Genomic DNA, 18,889 nt, shown 5'->3' with positions numbered 1-18,889 from the left:
ATTTTTTGAGATTAAAAAAGTTATGAAACTGGAACCAAATTCGTAATGACTGCTTAATCACAAGATATAAATTTAAATTAGCAATTTTGGCCAATTGTACAGGTAGAGAAGTTCCTAATAACGAGGTTAAGTGAAACTGTTTCTCAGCCTTCAATTCCAAATCAGCCCAAGGTGGTCGTTCATTTTTATCAGCCCAATATAACCAAAAGCACATATAAAGTATATTAACAACCCAATAATACATTCTTAAATTAGGCAGAGCAAGATCTCCATCCTTTAATTTTTGTAAATGATATTTACCAATTCTTGGTCTTTTATTATTCCAAACAAAAGATGAAATAATAGAGTCAACCTGATCAAAAAACTTCTGTTTAAAAAAACAGGGATATTTTGAAATACATATAAAAATATTGGTAAAATCATCATTTTAACTGCATGAATTCGGCTGGCTAATGAAAGTGTAAGTGGATTACATCTACAAAATAATTGCTTCATAAAATCCACTAAAGGAACCAAATTAGCTTTATAAAGGTCTTTATGATTTTTAGTAATAATAATACTGAAATATTTAAAAGAGTCCGTAACTCTAAAAGGAATGTCATCATATATAGAAGCAGAATCATTTAGGGGAAATAATTTACTTTTATGTAAGTTTAGTTTATATCCCGAAAACTTCGCAAATTCGTTTAATAGTTTCAATAAACTAGGAATGGATTCTTCAGGATTTGAAATATAAACTAAGAGATCGTCAGCATAAAGGGAGATCTTATGAATAGTCCCATTTATGAAAATTCCATGGATATCTTTAACTTCACAAAGTGCAAAAGCCAAGGGTTCCAGCACCAAACTAATTAACAAAAGGACTTAACAGACATCCTTGTCTCGTACCCTGCGAAAGCCGAAGAAAAGGAGCTCTGCAAGTATTGGTAATAACAGTAGCAATAGGGCTTTTATATATCATTCTGATCCTGAGATTTCAAAGTGAAAATTCTATGCGCTCTTTCGATATCAGGAGGTTGAAGTAAAATATCCAGAAACAGAGATTGAAACAAGTTAGCAAAATAGTCCAATAAAGCCCACTCTCAGATCCTTCCTTCAGTCCAACAATTCCAATATTATTCCGACAAGATCTTGTTTCCAGATCGATAATCCTATGTTGTGACTTTTCCAAGCGGCTGAAATATCTGCTATCTGACGCTTCATCTCTTTAAGTTCAAAATTTAAGGAAATAATATTTTCCTGCACAAATTGAAAACTCTGGTAACGACTTCATCTCAGAAGAGGTAGCATCAAGTTTTACCGTGTTGTTGTCTATTTTCCTGTCAAGAACCATCAGTGAATGTTCTAAACACTCAGCCCAGACCGGCATATCCTCTGATTTTTCTTTTGAAGTTTTCCCCTCTCCATTGCTAGATTCAGGAAGCTGCTTTCCACTTCTTAAAGACAGTGACATAACAACAACTATTCCCCTCTGTGATCCAACAAATGAAAGTTAAAAATTCGAAGTTTAAACTGAGGAAAAGGAAGAATTAATCGCAGCCACACAAAATGTGTGTCACTCCACTGGGCAGTAGGTGGAAACTACTCCTGGCCTAAGTTGATTGGAAGGGAGTACTACCAGGGTTGACAGCAGAGCAGCAATGGCTGGAGTTTCTAAGAGCAATTCAAAAGGTGCTGAATAGGTAAGGGCCAAAAAAGTGGTATTTTAAAGGCAGGATGAACCAACTGTGTGTGACAAAAAGATGTCACAGCCAACCTAAAGGCAAAAAAAGAGCATATAATAGGCCAAAAATTAGTGAGAAGTTGGAGGATGAGAAAGCTTTTAAAAACCAACAGAAGGCATCTAAAAAAGCCATACGGAGAGAAAAGTTGAATTATGAAGGTAAGCTAGCCAATATCAAAGAGGGTACCAGAAGTTTTTTTGGATATACAAAGAGTAAAGGAGGCAAGAGTGGATATTGGACCATTAGAAAATGAGTCTGCAGGGATAGTAGTGGGGGACAAGGAAATGGCAGATGGACTCAATAAGTATTTTGCATCAGTCTTCACTGTCAAATACACTAGCAGTATCCCTGAAGTTCAAGAATATATGAGTATATGAGAATGCAATTGCAGAGAAGGTGAAAGGTTTTAAGGTAGATGAACCAGATGGACTACACCCCAGGGTACTAACAAAACTTAGTTGAAGAGATTTTGGAGGCATTAGTAATGATCTTTAAAGAATCACTATATTCTGGCATGGTACCAGAGGATTGGAAACTTGCAAATATCACCTCACTCTTCAACAACGAGTGTGGCAAAAGGAAGGAAATTATAAGCTAGTTACCCTGACCTCAGTGATTGGAAAGATACTGGAGTCGATTGTTAAGGATGAGGTTTCGGGGTACTTGGAGACACATAATGAAATAGGCCTGGTTTCCTCAAGGAAAAATCTTACCTGACAAATCTGTTGGAATTCTTTGAGGAAGTAACAAGCAGGGTAGACAAAAGACAGTCGGTGGATGTTGTGTACTTAGATTGTCAGAAGTTCTTTGACAAGGTATCACACATGACACAGCAAGTTTCAGGAAAGATATTAGGATAGTTAGAGTATTGGCTGATTGGCAGGAGGCAGAGAGTGGAGTATTGTGAGTAGTTTGTAAGAAAGGATGTGCTGACATTAGTGAGGGTTCGAAGCAGGATCCCGAAAATGATTCCCATATGAAAGGTTTATCATTTGAGGGCTCTGCTTGTACTCACTGGAATTTAGAAGAATGCAGGGTGATCTCATTGAAACCTATCAAATGTTGCAAAGCCTGGATAGAGTGGATGTGGAGAGGATGTTTCCTATATTGTGGATATTCAAGAGCCAGTGGGCACAACCTCCGAATAATCGGACGTCCATTTGAAATGGAGATGAGGAACAACTTTAGCCAGAGAGTGGTGAATCGGTGGAATTCGTTGCCACAGGCAGCTGTGGAGGCCAAGTCATTGGGTGTATTTAAGGTGGGGGTTGATGGGTTCTTGATTAGTCAGGACATGAAAGGTTGTGGGGAGAAGGCAGGAGAATGGCGTTGACAGGGAAATGGATCAGCAGACTCAATGGGCTGAATGGCCTATTTCTGCTCCTATGTCTTTTGGTCTTGTGTAAAAAGAGAAACTTAATATTTCAGGTTGAATCCCCTTCATCAAAACATGTTATACGTAAAACTTAAATGTAGTCTTGATGTTTTGTTACCTTTTTGTTTTAACATTCTCAGTTTGACTGATCCTCCAATGTTAAGGTTTCTTGGCTGAACGAAGATTGATATTAATAACTGTGGAAACTAGGATTATGGCAAATTGCACATATTGTTGAAGTTGCACAGTCCCTTCAACACAGATCACCATTCTGTATGTTGGCTAGTACAAGAAGATGTTACATTTTCTCTACATGTTACAAGGGGTGTTCTTTCCACAAACTACAACAGCAGTTCAATCATGTTTCTCGCTGAAAGAATAATATTCTGAAATCTGCACATGACTTAACAAAATCTCCCTTGTTTGTGTTCACTTGTTATCCCAGTAAAATATTTTAACATTAATTGTTTTGTTTTATTTGCGCCCATAAAGCCGACTTTGGCTTCTGTGCCCAGATTACACCAGAGCAGAGCAAACGCAGCACCATGGTAGGGACGCCTTACTGGATGGCACCAGAGGTGGTGACGAGGAAAGCTTATGGTCCCAAAGTTGATATCTGGTCGCTGGGAATCATGGCAATTGAAATGGTGGAAGGAGAACCCCCGTATCTAAATGAGAATCCACTGAGGGTGAGTATGCTTTCACTGGTGGTCTTGTATGTAAAGACTTGAAGTATATTGTCATTATTAAGTCACCTTAACTCTAGAAAGATGTCAAGGGACCTAGGGTGCTTCACACTGCTGGAGATAGAACGTGGAGATTTTAATGCATTCATTTTTTATATTATGAAGACGCTCTCTGGTCCCTTCAAAGTATGTGGTTTAATATTTATTTATCGAGCATGGAATGATAATTGTGTGGAATGGACCACACTGCAGATAGTGGAGACGAATGATTTGATTAAAAATTGGAAGAATGAAAGTTAGGTGGGAGGTGGGAGGGAGACAAAAGGTTTCATTGCATTTTACTCAGCCAAAAGACCACAGAAACCTGTCTGGTTATGTATTTCCTCTCTTTCTATTGTCTCTTTTATTTTCGTAGACCTGTAGTATGGAAACAGGCCAGTCACTATCTATGCCAACCAGTTGGCACCCATTTGTATTAATCACATCTCCTAGTACTTAGTCCATAGCCTTCTATGCCTCAGTAATTTTAGACACTTCAATGCTGCCACAATTCTCTTTGTCAATGCATTCCAGGTACCTGCCACTCTCTAGGCAGAAAAGGACCCCTCTGATACTACCCCCCCCCCCACTAATTTGTAACCCTTGATACAGTTCCCCTTTTAAAAACAGGGAAATTCAGAGGGTGTACTTGACTGCAGGTACAATTGAAACGGAAAGCCCTTAGGACCCCCCACCCCCAACACCAACTCCTGGCTCTCCTGCTGGCAAATAAAACTGAAGATCTTGGAGCAAGATTGCAGTATCAAGGGGATATCAGGGACTGCTCTATACTTTGCTTCACGGAGTCATGGCATGACATTTCAGACACAGTGCAGCAGCCAAAGGGCTTCACCATTCACAGTAAAGACAGGACAGCTGAGTCTTTTAAAGGTAGAGTGAACAGAGTATAGTTCATGATTAACTCATTGTGTTCCACCTATGTGGCAATTCTGACTCAATCCTGCACACCCAACCTGCAACATCTAGGTGCACATACCTCAGGCAGGCACTGGGGGAGCTGAGCACTGTGTTCAGCAGTCACGAAGCAGCACACCCTAATACCTTCCTTATCATTGTGGTGGATTTCAACCAGCCAGTTTGAAGAATTCTCTGAACAACTACCACCAACATATTACTTGTGGAACCAGCACTCTTGACCATCGTTACACCACCAAGAATGCTTGTTGTGCCATCTCACGCCTTAACTTTGGAAAGTCCAATCACCTTTTAAGTCTGAAAAAACAATTCAGATTAAAGTCAGAGACAGAACCAGATGCACATGAGTTCTGACAGGCTTTACAGGCCATTACTTCCCACAAACCGAAACCTAACATCATGAATGGCTATGGTATTTCACTTCCAGAAGAGCTCAGTGCCTTTTACGCATGCTTTGGGAGGGAGAATAAAACTACACCTGTGTGAATCCCTGCAGCATCTGATGACCCCATGATATCTGTTTTGGAGGTCGATGTCAGAACACTTTTCAGGTCGGTGAAACTTTGCAAGGCTTCAGGCTAGGATGGTATACCTGGCAGGGCTCTGATAATCTGTGCCAGCCAACTGGCAAGAGTGTTCAGGGCCCAGGAAGAGTAGGGTGAGCTGCCTCAATGACTGTTGCCTGGTTGGACTCACATCTACTGTGATGAGTTGCTGTGAGAGGTTGGTCATGACTAGGATTAACTCCTGCCTAAGGAAGGACCTGGTCCTGCTGCAATTTACCGATTGCCACAAAAGATCCACAGCGGATGCAATCTCACTGGCTCTCCACTCGATACCAGTGGATACCAGGATATCTTTGTCAGGCTGCTGTTTATTCATTACAGCTCAGCATTCAACATCATCATGCCCTCAGTACGAATCAACAAGCTTTACTCATTGCTGCCATCAGGGAGGAGATACAGGAGCCTGAAGATGCAAACTCAATGTTTTAGGAACAGCTTCTTCCCCTTTGCCATCAGATTTCACTATTTTTTAATTTTTGCTCTCTTGCACTATATTTTGTTATGCTTTGCAATGTACTGCTGATGCAAAGCAACACATTTCACAATATACACAACAAGCTGGATGAACTCAGCAGGTTGGGTAGCATCCGTTGACTGCTCATTTCAACGGATGCTGCCCGAGCTGCTGAGTTCATCCAGCTTGTTTGTACGTGTTGATTTGACCACAGCATCTGCAGTGTACTTTGTGTTTACATTTCACAACATCTGCAAGTGATATTAAACCTAACTATGATTTGGGCCCAGTGTAAAGATCAGTAACTTTAAATTCATATAATCAGGTTAAATTGGAATGCAAAGCTGATATCAAAGTACATATATGTCACCATATACAACCCTGAGATTTGTTTTCTAGTGAGCATACTCAATAAATCTATAATAGATTAATAACTATAATAGAATCAATGAGAGACTGCACTTTGTTCAACCAATGTGCAGAAGGTAGCAAACTGTGCAAATACAAAAATAAATAATCAATAAATAAATAAGCTTTAAATATCGAGAACATGAGATGAGAAGTCTTTGAAAGCAAGTCCATAGGTCATGGGAACATTTCAGTGATGGAGCAAGTGAAGTTATTCCGTTTGGTTCAACAGCCTTGTGGTTGAGGGATAATAATGGTCCCTGGACCTGGTGGTGTGAGTCCTAAGGCTCCTGTACCACCTTCCTGATGGGAGCAGTGAGAAGAGAGCACGTCCTGGATGGTGGGGGTCCCGGGCAATTGATGCTGCTTTCCAGCAACAGCCCTCCTTGTAGATGTGCTCAATGGTAGGGAAGGCTATACCCATGATGGACTGGGCCATATCTACTACTTTTTGTAGGATTTTCAGTTCCAGGGCATTGGTGTTTCCATACCAGTTTGTGATGCAGCCAGTCAATATACTCCCCACCACACATCTATAGAATTTTTCAGAGTTTTAGATGTCATGCTGAAACTTCGCAAACTCCTTAGGAAGGAGAGGCATACTATGTTCTATCTGTAATTGCACTTGTCTGCTGAACTCAGGACACCTCCTCGAAAGTAGTAATTTAAAGTCGCTGATCCTCTCCACCTCTGATGAGAGCTGATTCATGGACCTGTGGTTTCCTCCTCTTGAAGTCAATAATCAACTCCTTGGTCTTGTTGACATTGAATAAGAGGTTGTTATGGCACCACTCGGCCAGTAATAGTGATAATGGTACAGTCTGATCAAAACAATACACCAGTATCCAATCCTTGCCTAGTCCCTAGTCTAACTCAAAGCTCACCAATGCCTTAAGAAGTGGCTCAGCGATCCACTGAATTCAAAGGTCAGTCACAATCAGTAAATGCTGGTTTAGACAGCAAATTCAAATCCTACAAATGAAAAATAAATAATTTAAATGACAATCATCAATTGGAATTGATTTATTTTTGTCACATGTACCAAGGTGAAAATTTCATTATGCATGCCATCCATACATATCATTTCAAAACATAAGTAGTACAAAGGAAATACAAAGATGCAGAATAGTGTTACTGTTACAAAGAAAGTGCCTTGTGGGTCATGACAAGGGTAGATTGTGAGGGTAAGGATTCATCTTTAACGTACAGGAGGTCCGTTCGAGAACCGAACAGTGGGAGAGAAGCTGTCCTTGAGCCTGGTGGTGTGTGTTTTCAAGCTTTGTTCCTAAGATCCCCAGCTTTTCTCATTGTATCTGGTGGGACTTGTTCATTAAGGCAGGTTGTTTTCTCACACATTGACAGGTTCACAATCATTTGAGGGATATTAATTAAATGAAGCTTTATTTAGTTCCTCTGACCTAGTTGAGATCTTTGCTAGAAACAAAGAGGAGATGAGCAGGGTTCCACCCTGCCTTTTTGATCTAGCAACATTTCATTTATCTATATACATTGTAGGCCTTGTACCTCATCGCCACTAATGGGACTCCAGAGCTTCAGAATCCAGAGAAGCTCTCTGGAATCTTCCGTGATTTTCTGAACCGCTGCTTGGAGATGGATGTAGAGAAACGGGGCTCTGGGAAGGAACTACTGCAGGTATTGATCCTATTTTAATTTGAAATTTCTGGCCAGTATCAGTCTCTCCAAACGCTTGCTTTTTATATGTAAATTCCCATTGATAGGTGTCCACATCCAAACAGTTCTTTATATGCATGTGTGCAAATTCTGCCATCATTCATTGTTACCATTATTCATGAAGGATCTCTACGACTTCCACTAATTTAGTAGAATTTTGCTTTCCTCAAAATTAGAAAATTAATTCAGAGGAAACTGGACAACTGGATCCTTGGGAACTCCACTTATCTCCCCTAGCTTACGCATTCTGCCTATCATCTTTTACCCCTTCTCAGTCCACCAACCAACATGGGTTCCTGTCTCACCACTCCCCCCCACCCCCTTTTCTTCTTAATGCTAGCCATCTCCCTTCTCCACTCAGTCCTTACATAATTTCAACCTGAATCGCTGACAATCCACCCCCTGCACCTGTTCAACCCCCAGTATCTATGCTGCTCAACAGTGTCCAGCTGACTGCTGCTCTAGATTCTGACATCTACACTCTTTTGCATCTTAGAGTCTTGGTAACTTCTCCCCCTCCCTTAAGTTTAGCATACGTCGTTGTCCTTCCTGTCAGCCTAGAAGTTGATCACTACATTTAGCTAGTACTATGCTAACTGTTGTTATTTTTTTCAATGGTATCAAAGGGTCATCTTTCTTGCTTTGTCCTGCAGCATCCATTCCTGAAGCTGGCTAAGCCCTTATCCAGTTTGACGCCGCTGATTTTGGCTGCCAAAGACGCGATGAAAAGCAATCGCTAGCTCTCCTCAATGACTCCCTTCTGCCCCAGAGATTCGGAATCAAGTATTATGGTCTGCAACAAAATGCCAGAGCAGCTGGCAGGCCCCACTTGGGCATTACACGTGCCTACCACCAGCTAACCCACACAAGCAAGGTCGATGCTGCTTTTATATTTCCAAACAAAAAGTGGTCCCTCTTCCTTCCCTCTATGTTTCAATACTTGAATTGCAGATTGAAAGACAGATTAGCTGCCGCTTCTGTGGAATTTGGACTTCTCCCAGCATGCAGTTCGCTCTGCCAGTTGCTTGTCTTCTAAGGACATTACGTACTGTATTGGGTGAGCGGGGCTTTGGGATGTTCTGCTTAATGCCTTTTTATGTATATTATGCATCTTAGTGGTGATTTGCATTAGAGTTCAGGAGAGAAGCTGTGTAGCTGTCTTTTATAAAAGAAAAGTTTTTATTGTTTGTACTAACTTTCTGGAGTTCTGACTAGTCACCAGCACTGACTGTCGGGACCAAGTACCAGCTTCCTCCATGCTTGTGATCAGTGTGATGAAATTATTTTGATGTTAGTCACAAAATGCCTTGATGATTGGTGTGCACACTCAAAAGAGAGCTGTAGGAGTTAAAATTTTCTGTGGCTGTAATTGGGCAAATGTCGATGGATTCAAACTAGCAATAAGATGCTTGGCCCAAGTTATCCTAATACTGTTTTTGCAGTGGGACCTTCTCTGCATTGTTGCCAGATTCCCCTCATCTTCATATTGCAGCCACAACAATGCATTAAATTATCTTAATGTTGGGTGCATTCATTGATGCTACACTGACTCCTAAGGCTTCTGCTGATGGAATGAGTTGAATGTTTAGTATTAGAACAGGTTAATCAGAATCTTCAAGCAGTATTCCCATCTGATGTACACAGGTGCTACATTGTGATGGCACAGACCCAAATGCCCCATAGTCTTATTTATTTTCATTTAAAAGAAAATTGTTTTGATTTATTTTCACTGTTGTTTAAAAACTGCGATGTGTTTACAGTAACAGTGGTTAATGCGTCAGGTTTCTGTAGAAAGCGACCTCTGCATTTTCAGTCTTTTGCTCTGCACCAGCAGTGTGCAGCCCCAGAGAGTGATGAGTGCAGTAACTGCATCCAGAGAACTCCTGATGTTCATACACTTCTCATTCTACACTGTATCCTCTGCAGATAACCCCTTCCTGTGTGCATCTTATAGCTTTGTTACTGCACTGCACCCAACCTCCATGGATACACTGTGAAAAAAAATGCATCATTGCATTGCAAACTTACCACTGTGCATCACTGCACAACAAAAACATTGCATCAAGCCGCACTCCATGCAGCACACTGCACATTTCATATGGTCCCACACAATGTACAACATCATACATTGTCTATAAGCAAAACAATCGTTGGGAATGTGAGATAGGACACATGGAGAGATGGTAGTGGAGAGCAGAGTTCTCATATCCTCACTGTTTGTGGAAGTAGTTACAATGAGATGTAGTCTCCAGGGAAGGGATGGGCCAATTCAGATAACTCGGGCTGTCCTGCTACCCTGGCCTGTACAGTACCACAAGGCAGTGATGCCAAAGTTCAACCATTCAACACACTGTGACTGTGGCAAACTATCCAATGGATAATACTCCACACACCTCACTGGTGGTTCTGATAAGAGTGTTGGTGAATTCTGTGGCTAAATTACTGCAGTATTAAAGGAGAATCTATAACAAAGAGATGAACACATCTATTAAAGTGCCTAACAGTAGAGTCTGATTTTACTGGGAATTTGGGGTTTTGGACTCTTTTCTAATTAATACTAAAAAAAATAAAATTTTTAGATAACACAAGTGTGTAATTTTCTGTTACTGTATTTAATCATACTGATATTGAGAACATGGCTCACAGAAATAAGATCACTTATTGGACTTTATGAAGATGGGACTGGTCATGAGAAGATCAGCAAAGTTGATGTGCATTATTTATTTAGAGCCCAGCTCATTCATCCTTAGAAAATTGCTCAAGCTGTGCCTGGTTAGTTAGCAGCGGACAGCAGTCTTGAGATCTTGCCGGAGATGTTCGATTGGGTTAAGGTAAGAATTCTTGACTGGGCCACTCAAGGATTTGTGCTTCTCTGTTAATCATTTCCATGACTTGTCTTGAACAAAACAGTCAATTATGGTGCAAAGTAGTAGTAGTGGCATAAGTGATCAACATCTCTGAAGATCTCTCCTGGGCTCAACATACAGTTACAAAGAAGGCATGAGAGTGGCCATATTTCATAAGAAGTTTGTTATGTCACCAAAAACTCAAACAAATCTCCACAGATGTACCATGGAGAGCATTCTAACTGGTTGCATGATCATCTCTATGGAGCGGCCACTGCACAAGATCGAAAGAAGCTGCAGAATGTTTTAAACTAGTCAGCTCCATCATGGGCACTATACTCCCCAGCACTGAGGACACTTTCAAAAGGTGATGCCTCAAAAATGCAGCATCTATCATTAAGGAACCTCATCACCCAGGACATGCCCTCATTTGTACCATCAAAGAGGAGGTACAGGAGTCTGAAGACACACACTCAATGTTTCAGGAACAGCTTCTTCCTCTCTGCCATCAGATTCCTGAATGGACAATGAACCCATACACACTACCTCACTTTTTTCTGCTCTTTTTGCACTAATTTATATATATATATGTGTGTGTGTGTGTGTGTTATTGTAATTTGTGGTTTTAAAAAAATTATGTATAACAATGTACTGCTGCCACAAAACAACAAATTTCATGACGTATGCCAGATATATTAAACCTGATTCTAATAGTATTGTTAAACTGTAGTGATAAGGGTTTTACAGGTTGGTTCAAGAACAAAATAGTTGAAGGAAGTAGCTGTTATTGAACCTGGTGGTGTGGGACTTCAGGCTTCTGTACGTCCTGCTCAACGGGAGCTGCAAAAAGATGGCATTTCCTGGGTGATGGGGATCTTTGATAGGTGTGGTTTTCTTAAGGGCCTCCTGTTGATAGGACTAATGGTGGGAAGGGATATCTGCATGATATACAAAGTTCAAAGGAAAATTTGTTGTCAGAGTACATGCATGTCACCACATACAACCCTGAGATTCTTTTTCCTGTGGGCATACTCACAAATCTATAGAACAGGATCAACGAAAGAACAACAGCAAAGACAACAAACTACAAATGCATGAAATAACAAGATAAGGAGTTCTTGCAGTGAGATAACTGGTTGTAGGAACATCTCAATAGATGGGTGTAGTTATCCTCTTTTGTTCAAGAGCCTGATGGTTGAGGGGTAGGAACCGTTCTTGAACCTGGTGATGCGAGTCCTGAGGCTCATGTACCTTCTACCTCATGGCAGCAGCGACAAAACACCATGACCTGGAAGGTGAGGATCTTTGATGATGGGTGCTGCTTTTCTACAGCAGTGTTTCATGTAGATGTGCTCAATGGTTGGGAGGGTTTTACCCATGATGTACTGGGCCAAATCCACTACCTTTTGTAGGATTTTCTATTTAAAGGTATTGATATTCCCATATCAGGCTGTATTGCAGCCTGTCAGTACACTTTCCACCACACATCTGTAGAAGTTTGTCAAGGGTTTTGATGACATGCTGAATCTCCGCAGACTACTGAGGAAGTAGAGGTTCTGTTGTGCTTTCTTTGCAATTACATTTATATAATGGGTCCAGGACAGATCCTCTGAGATAGTGACACCTAAGGATTTGGAGTTACTGATCCTCCAGTGAGACCCGGCTCATGGAGCTCTGGTTTCCCTCTTCTGAAATCTGCAATCAATTCTTTGGTCATTGAGAGTTTGTTGTTATCGGCCAAATTTTCAATCTCCCTCCTGTGTGCTGATTCATCACCACCTTTGATATGGCCCACAGCAGTGGTGTCATTTGGCTGAACCTATTACTCCCTGCAGTTTCTTACAATTACCGCTTTCTAATTGACATACTAGACAGGATACTTGCAACAGTACGTCTGTAAATTTGTAAGTGTTTGATGACAACTGAAACCTCCTTAACCTCCTAAGAAAGTAAAGATGCAGATGTGCTTCCCTTATGGTTACATCTATGTGCTGGACCCAGCACTTGATATTTTAATATCAGGAATTCAAAGTTGTTGACTCTCTACAGTGCCTATTTCCCCCAGTGTAGACTGCTGCATGGCTGTCCTCCGTCCCCTTCCTGAAGTCAACAATCAGCTCTTTTGATGCTGAGCGAGAGGTTCTTGTGGCTCCATTCAGCTAGGTGACCTATCCCACTCCAGTCAGCTGACTCATCACTGCCTGTGATTTGTCCAACAATTGTAGTGTCATTGACAAATTTGAGGATGGCATCACGTGAGGTGTTTGGTGAGGGTGACTCGGTCGACCAGTTCAGGAAGATGAAAAGGAAGAGTTTACCACAGTCTCACAACATCTGTGTGACCGTGAAGGCCATTTCAGCACCTAAGACCAGTCAGCAGTTAAAATAAAATTGTTTAGGGCATGTGGGCATTAATTTAACAGGTAACCATGGTAAGAAAAGTTGATGGAGTGGAAACTCACAAAGATAAGGGGTCATATTTTAAGGAGATACAAGCATCATAATTACCTGGGAGGAGTCTTTCAGCCCGTTGAGGCTGAACACCACATCCCTGCCTACCAAGTATCCAAGTTCCTCTGCCTTAAAAATATTCATAAACTCTGATTTTTTGCCACCTTTTACAGAGGGGAATTCCAACCTCAGAGAAAAAAATGCCTAGTCTGTGAGTAATTGTTATAAAACAGTGAGTTCTAATTGTAGTTCCTCCACTGAGGGGGAGATATGGGTCATGTAAAGGCAGATGAGTCTTGATTTAATTTGGCATCATGTTGAGTGTAGATGTGATGGGCTTGTTCTTGTGGTGTCTATGTTCTTGCTCCTCTAAACTCCAGCAGATACAAACATAGTCTATCCAGTCCTTTCTCATCAAACAACCCATCCATTCCACCTATCAGACCAGTGAACTGGTTCCAATGCATCAACATTCTTTGAATTTTAAAAAAAAGCTAATACTCTAATACAATACTCCTGATTTGAACCCACCATTGCCCTATATAACTGAAGCACAACTTTTGTATTCAATTTCCCTAGCAACGAACAATAGCATTGTTGTTTCATAGTTACTTGCCCTTGTACACCAATCTTATGAAGATCATGCATTATCATTGTGCAATCTTGCATCCTTATTTTTAATTATATCGAGATCTTTGCCCATTCGCTCCTATAACCTCATGTCTTTTAAACTTGCTTACCTGCCAATGATGATGGTAGACTTGGAGGGGTTGGTTCTGGAGGGGGAACTTTGTTGGAAATATTTGATGAGGCAGTAATGGAGGGAGAGGGGTGGTGAGCAGTTTAATGGAAATAAATTAACGCATTAGGTGGCAAATCTTCCAGATGAGATTAGTTCAGAGGGGATGTGAAAAGAGATAGAAAAGAAGCTAGATAAAGATTGTTAAAGATGTGAAGCAGGGAATAGAACAGGAACAGGCCCTTCAGCTTGTAATTTTTGTCCTGTCCCTGATGCCAATTTTAGGTAATCTCATAATGTCAACAATTCCTTTCTCCCAACAGGTGTTGCTGACCTGCTGAGTTCACCAGCAGTTAGTTTGTTCCTTTTACTAATCCCATCTGCGGGCATGTGGTGTGTATCCTTTTGCTTCCAGCCTTTTCATATACCTGCTTCCATCACTTCCCTGCTAACAGTTCTAGGCACCTACCTGTCTCTAAAACAACAGAACCTGCCCTACAGACTAAATATCCATCCTGTCTTTGCCCCTGGTAGTTTTAATTTCTTCTATTAGGACAGGCAGGAGTTTAGCTGGAGCATTTGGTGGTACGTGAAATGAGACAATGGAACAGTTGACTACAGTCCAAGAGCATTGCATTTTTCCATCCTCACCTATAACAAGGGAGAGCAACTTAGAGTGATTCTCTGGTGAAGTAACATGAGGAGGCTGGAGAAATCGGCAGTTCAGAATCTGGGGCAACTGTGATGGAGCAGGAGATAAGACAGTAGCTGTAATACCACTGCAGTTTTTGTTACTTTTGGATTGGGTTCCGCGTGGGCAACGCAGTGACACAGCTGGGCAGAGCCCCTTCCTCAGCTCTGTTCACTTGTGTTCTATTCTAACTTCGGGTGCAGTGCTTGCATGACTGATTTTCCTCTAGGTTCTCCGCTTTCCTTTTAACTCATGGTAAATTGTTCCTAGTGTGTGGTAGAATGTGGGAGACTGGTAAAAGTCCCTAGTGACACGTACAATCGACGTTTCAGGTCAAGACCCTTCAGCCCGAATCGTCGACTGTATTTTTTTCTATCAATGCTGCCTGGCCTGCTGAGTTCCTCCAGCATTTTGTGTGCGTTGCTTGGATTTCCAGCATCTGCACATTTTCTCTTGTTTGTAATTGTCCCTAGTGTGCTGCTGAGTGTGAGGAGACTGCAAAGGAATTGGTGTCGATTAGTGTAAATGGGTGGTGGTACGTACCTGATAGACTGAAGGCTGAGTGACCATGTCCGGTACATCTCACACTACAGATACTTCCTGTCCGTTATAACAAGTATATAAAAGACTTACGGTGCCACGCTTCCTTGGTATAGCATTCTCCACCTTGTGACAACGCTGTAGTTGTTGCTACTTCCTGACAGATCCACCAGCCCTCGGGCACTGTCTGTGTGCGAATTGACACTGGGCGCTTTGGTGAGCCAAAGCAATCGGCTGCTGTAAATTCTCTCTGGTGTCAGTGCCTGGCATTGGAGTCTGAGAGGATATTGGGGGGTGGGGGGATGGAGACAGGTTATAGGGAATAGAACTGGTGGGGTTGATCTGAGACAGGGTAATGGAGTCTTCACTGTTGCAGGATTTTATTTCAGTGCGCAGACTAGTTTTCCAATCGTTGCTATTTAAACGTTTCCATCTGCCTGCTCCGATTTCCTCCCACGTTACAAGGATGTACGGTTAGGGTTATTGAGTTGTGGGCATGCTGTATTGATGCCAGAAATATGCCTGGCACAATCCTCGCAGATTTGATGCAAACGATGCATTTCGTTGTACGTTTTGATGTGCATCTGACAAATAAAGCTAACCTTTAAAGATATTTAATTGAAGGGCTTTCGAATAAGAGCAAGAGTGGGGTAAGAATATGGGAATGGGATGAATCTTCCAGTGAGCTGGTACAGCGAGACGGGCAGAATACTCGTAATCCTTTGTCTCTGACCCTTTCATACACACGGTCAACACACTGTAGTCTTGTATTTTCTGCTACCGTGATCACATTTGGATTTCTTTGGAGATTCGAGAACTCCTAGAACTGCTTCCAAATCTCGAGTTTCTGGGGGTTAGAAAACTTGTTTAAAATTTAGGACAGAACGCCAAACGTGAATTGATGGGTATTGATTCACAAATCATAAGTTTATAAAGTGAAAACAACTGCAGGCTGCAAATTGGAAATGATGCTACAAGCACTCAGCAGGCCAGGCAGAAATGGTAAACATCCAATCGAGTTGCCTGCATTTAGCCCATATTCCACGGAACTGTTCAAATGTCTTTTAAATGTCATAATGTTGATACACATGCGCATCGAGTCCTTTTAAACGACTTCTCTCTCACTTTACACTTCGACCGTTGGACTCCTCTATCCTGTATTAAAGACTGGCTAGTCATCTTTTTGGCCCACATTAAGTACGTCCATTCTAACACCTGCCCTTGCAGAAGCCCAGGTCAGAGTCTTCGCCGCTGAAATGATTTGCTATTGGGAGGGTTCAATTTCTCAGCTTGGGCTTTTAAGCACCTCATGAAGGAGTAAGGAATTGGTGAGAAAATATTAATGAAAAAACATGCTGGGTTGAGCCAAAGGCTTTTATAATTCTTCCAACTGAACCATGACTACGGTTACCAGAACAGTCATGGACTTGAGTGTTGACGCCCACCAGTTTATCAAACCCTGATTTATCGCCACAACTGAGAACCGGAAATCCGGTCTGATGAAAGTAGTTTTAGAAAAACAATTACAACTGTTTATGTGAATAAATCTCTTTCAGATTTGTGAACAGATATGACATGAGATTATCTTTGTACAAAAGTAACATTTCAATGCTTTGTTCTCACGCCGCCAGACAACCAAAGCCCAAATCCCCTCCGGTATGGTGTAGATAGATCCTCCTAACCTGCGTCAAAAATCGTATACCGTAATAATCTGGTCAAGCAGAAACACTGTAGTGAACCAGAAAGGAAAGGAAGTTTGATTGCTACCGTACAGCATGAGTCAAACCATTCATAACCATACTATTTCGAAACTATTCCGGCCATGCCTCAGCCGGGCGTTCTCATCATGTTGCATCACCGCCTGACATGGAAGAGGTTGCAAAGGGTTTTAAACCCCCATCACGGCCACAGGCCTCCCACCATCGAGGCCATCTTCAAAAAAGCGGTGCTTCAAGAAGGCGGCATCAATCATAACGAACCTTCACACCGGCAAGGACTTCTTTCTCATTACTACCATCAACCAGGAGGAATCGGATCCCGAGGACCCCAGGCAGCGTTTTAGGAACAGCTTCTTGCCCACCGCCATCAGGTTACCGAACGGTCCATAACCAGTCAACATGACGTTCGCACTCATCTTCCCGCCATCACCCTCTGCGTTATCATCTCCAAAGGGATCCTACCACTGACTCCTCCGCTTTCCACGGGGATCGCTTCCTCTGTGATTCCGCTGTCCATCCGTCCCTCCCCACTGATCTCCCTCCTGCAGGCGGCCAAAGTTCTTCATCTGCCCCTTCACTTTTCCCTCGCCTCCATTCAGGACCCCAATCATCCTTTCCGGGTGAGGTAACACTTCATCTGCGAATCTGCTGGGGTTGTCTGTTGTGTGCAGAGCTCCCGATGCAGCCTCCTCTACAATGGTGAGATCCGTTGTAAATTGGCACCTCCACTCCACCCGCCAAAAGCGGGACTTCGCTGTGGCAAAACACTTTAATTCCCATTTCGACATGTCGGTCCACGCCCTCGTCTTGTGCCACCCTGAGTGCAGAAGCAACGCTTTATACTCTGTCTGGGTAGCCTCCTACCTGATGACATGAAATCGATTTCTCCTTCCGATAAAAAGTAAATTCTGCCCCCCCTCCCTTTCTATTCCACACTTTGACCTCTTACCTCTTCTCACCTGCCTATCACCTCCCCCGGTGCCCTTCCTCCTATAGTCCATCCTCCTGTCCTATCAGCTTCCTTCCTCTCCAGCCCTTTACCTTTCCTACCCTCCTGGCTTCCCTTAACAGCTTCTAGCTGCCCACCTTCCCCTCCACCACTTTTTCTAACGTTTTCCCGTTTCCTGCTCAGTCCTGAAGAAGGGTCTCTTGAAGAAACGTCGACTTGCTGCACTCTGGTTCTGAGCTGACTGCTGATAACACTGGGCGGGCTGGCGCTCGCTCTCTGTCCTTCTCTTACCCAGTTCGGTTTCACTTGCAGCTGCACACGTTCACCGTTAGGTGGAGCTTCAACATCACTATTACCTTGTGGGAAAACGTGTGAGGTGTTTTAGTGGGAAGTACCACATCGTTTATTAAGTATACATATTAATTTTGTCGCTTTAAATTGGGATGCAAGCAAACTTGCTAAATTTTCTGTGATTATTGTTGTTGCTCCTCTCCGCCCCTTGTGGCGCTTCGGGGGAATTGCACGGGACCGAGTTGATAGCTCAGTACAGACATTGAAAGCAGCAATGAGCCGGCCGGATTCGAACCCGCAACTAGAGGGTGCGGATGCCACTACACCACCGACCAGCTTAGAATATCTTGACTAAAGAGAATTCAAGTAATAGTTCAATCGTCAATAAGCTCAACCATCCGGACATCTGATTATATATAAAAAACACTGCAAAGGAGTAACAGTATATATTTAAGCCTAGAAAGGTGATGAATATCTTAGTGTAATTCCAGTCAGCCGAAATAATAGTGCTGGTGATTTATATCTAGACGATTTACACCAGCAAATTGAGAGAAAGCTTACGTCTAGACTTGTTGCACGTTTTGGTTGTAACCAGCGCATCGGTTGTGAAATGACCGAACTCGCAGCCTCATTTCCTTCATCTGGCTTGACCAGGGGATCTTGGTAACGTTGCAGTCATGAGCAGCTGCAAGCAGGGAATCAAAGTTGTGGCAACCACAGGAGAGTTTACCTCAGCCGCTTCCTCCCAGGGGCTAAAGAGCTGTTCCTTGAATTCCGTCCAAGA

At 42.3% G+C, this 18,889-nt stretch overlaps 1 protein-coding gene across 1 annotated transcript in view; it reads left to right on the top strand.

Annotated features, from left to right (window-relative positions):
- The window catches only part of LOC132381254 (serine/threonine-protein kinase PAK 2-like), a 90,093-nt gene extending 79,625 nt beyond the window's left edge, over positions 1-10,468 (top strand). Inside the window, exons 13-15 of the mRNA XM_059950636.1 lie at positions 3,592-3,788; positions 7,704-7,841; positions 8,534-10,468. Of these exons, the coding sequence (XP_059806619.1) occupies positions 3,592-3,788; positions 7,704-7,841; positions 8,534-8,620 (422 nt within the window). The 3' untranslated portion in view covers positions 8,621-10,468. The remainder of the gene's footprint in view (positions 1-3,591; positions 3,789-7,703; positions 7,842-8,533) is intronic.
- The last annotated feature ends 8,421 nt before the right edge of the window (positions 10,469-18,889 follow it).

This window comes from Hypanus sabinus, chromosome 2, assembly GCF_030144855.1.
Source record: "Hypanus sabinus isolate sHypSab1 chromosome 2, sHypSab1.hap1, whole genome shotgun sequence".
NCBI lineage: Eukaryota > Metazoa > Chordata > Chondrichthyes > Myliobatiformes > Dasyatidae > Hypanus > Hypanus sabinus.
Note: the sequence above shows the minus strand (reverse complement) of the source record. Positions and strands in the feature narration are given on the sequence as shown.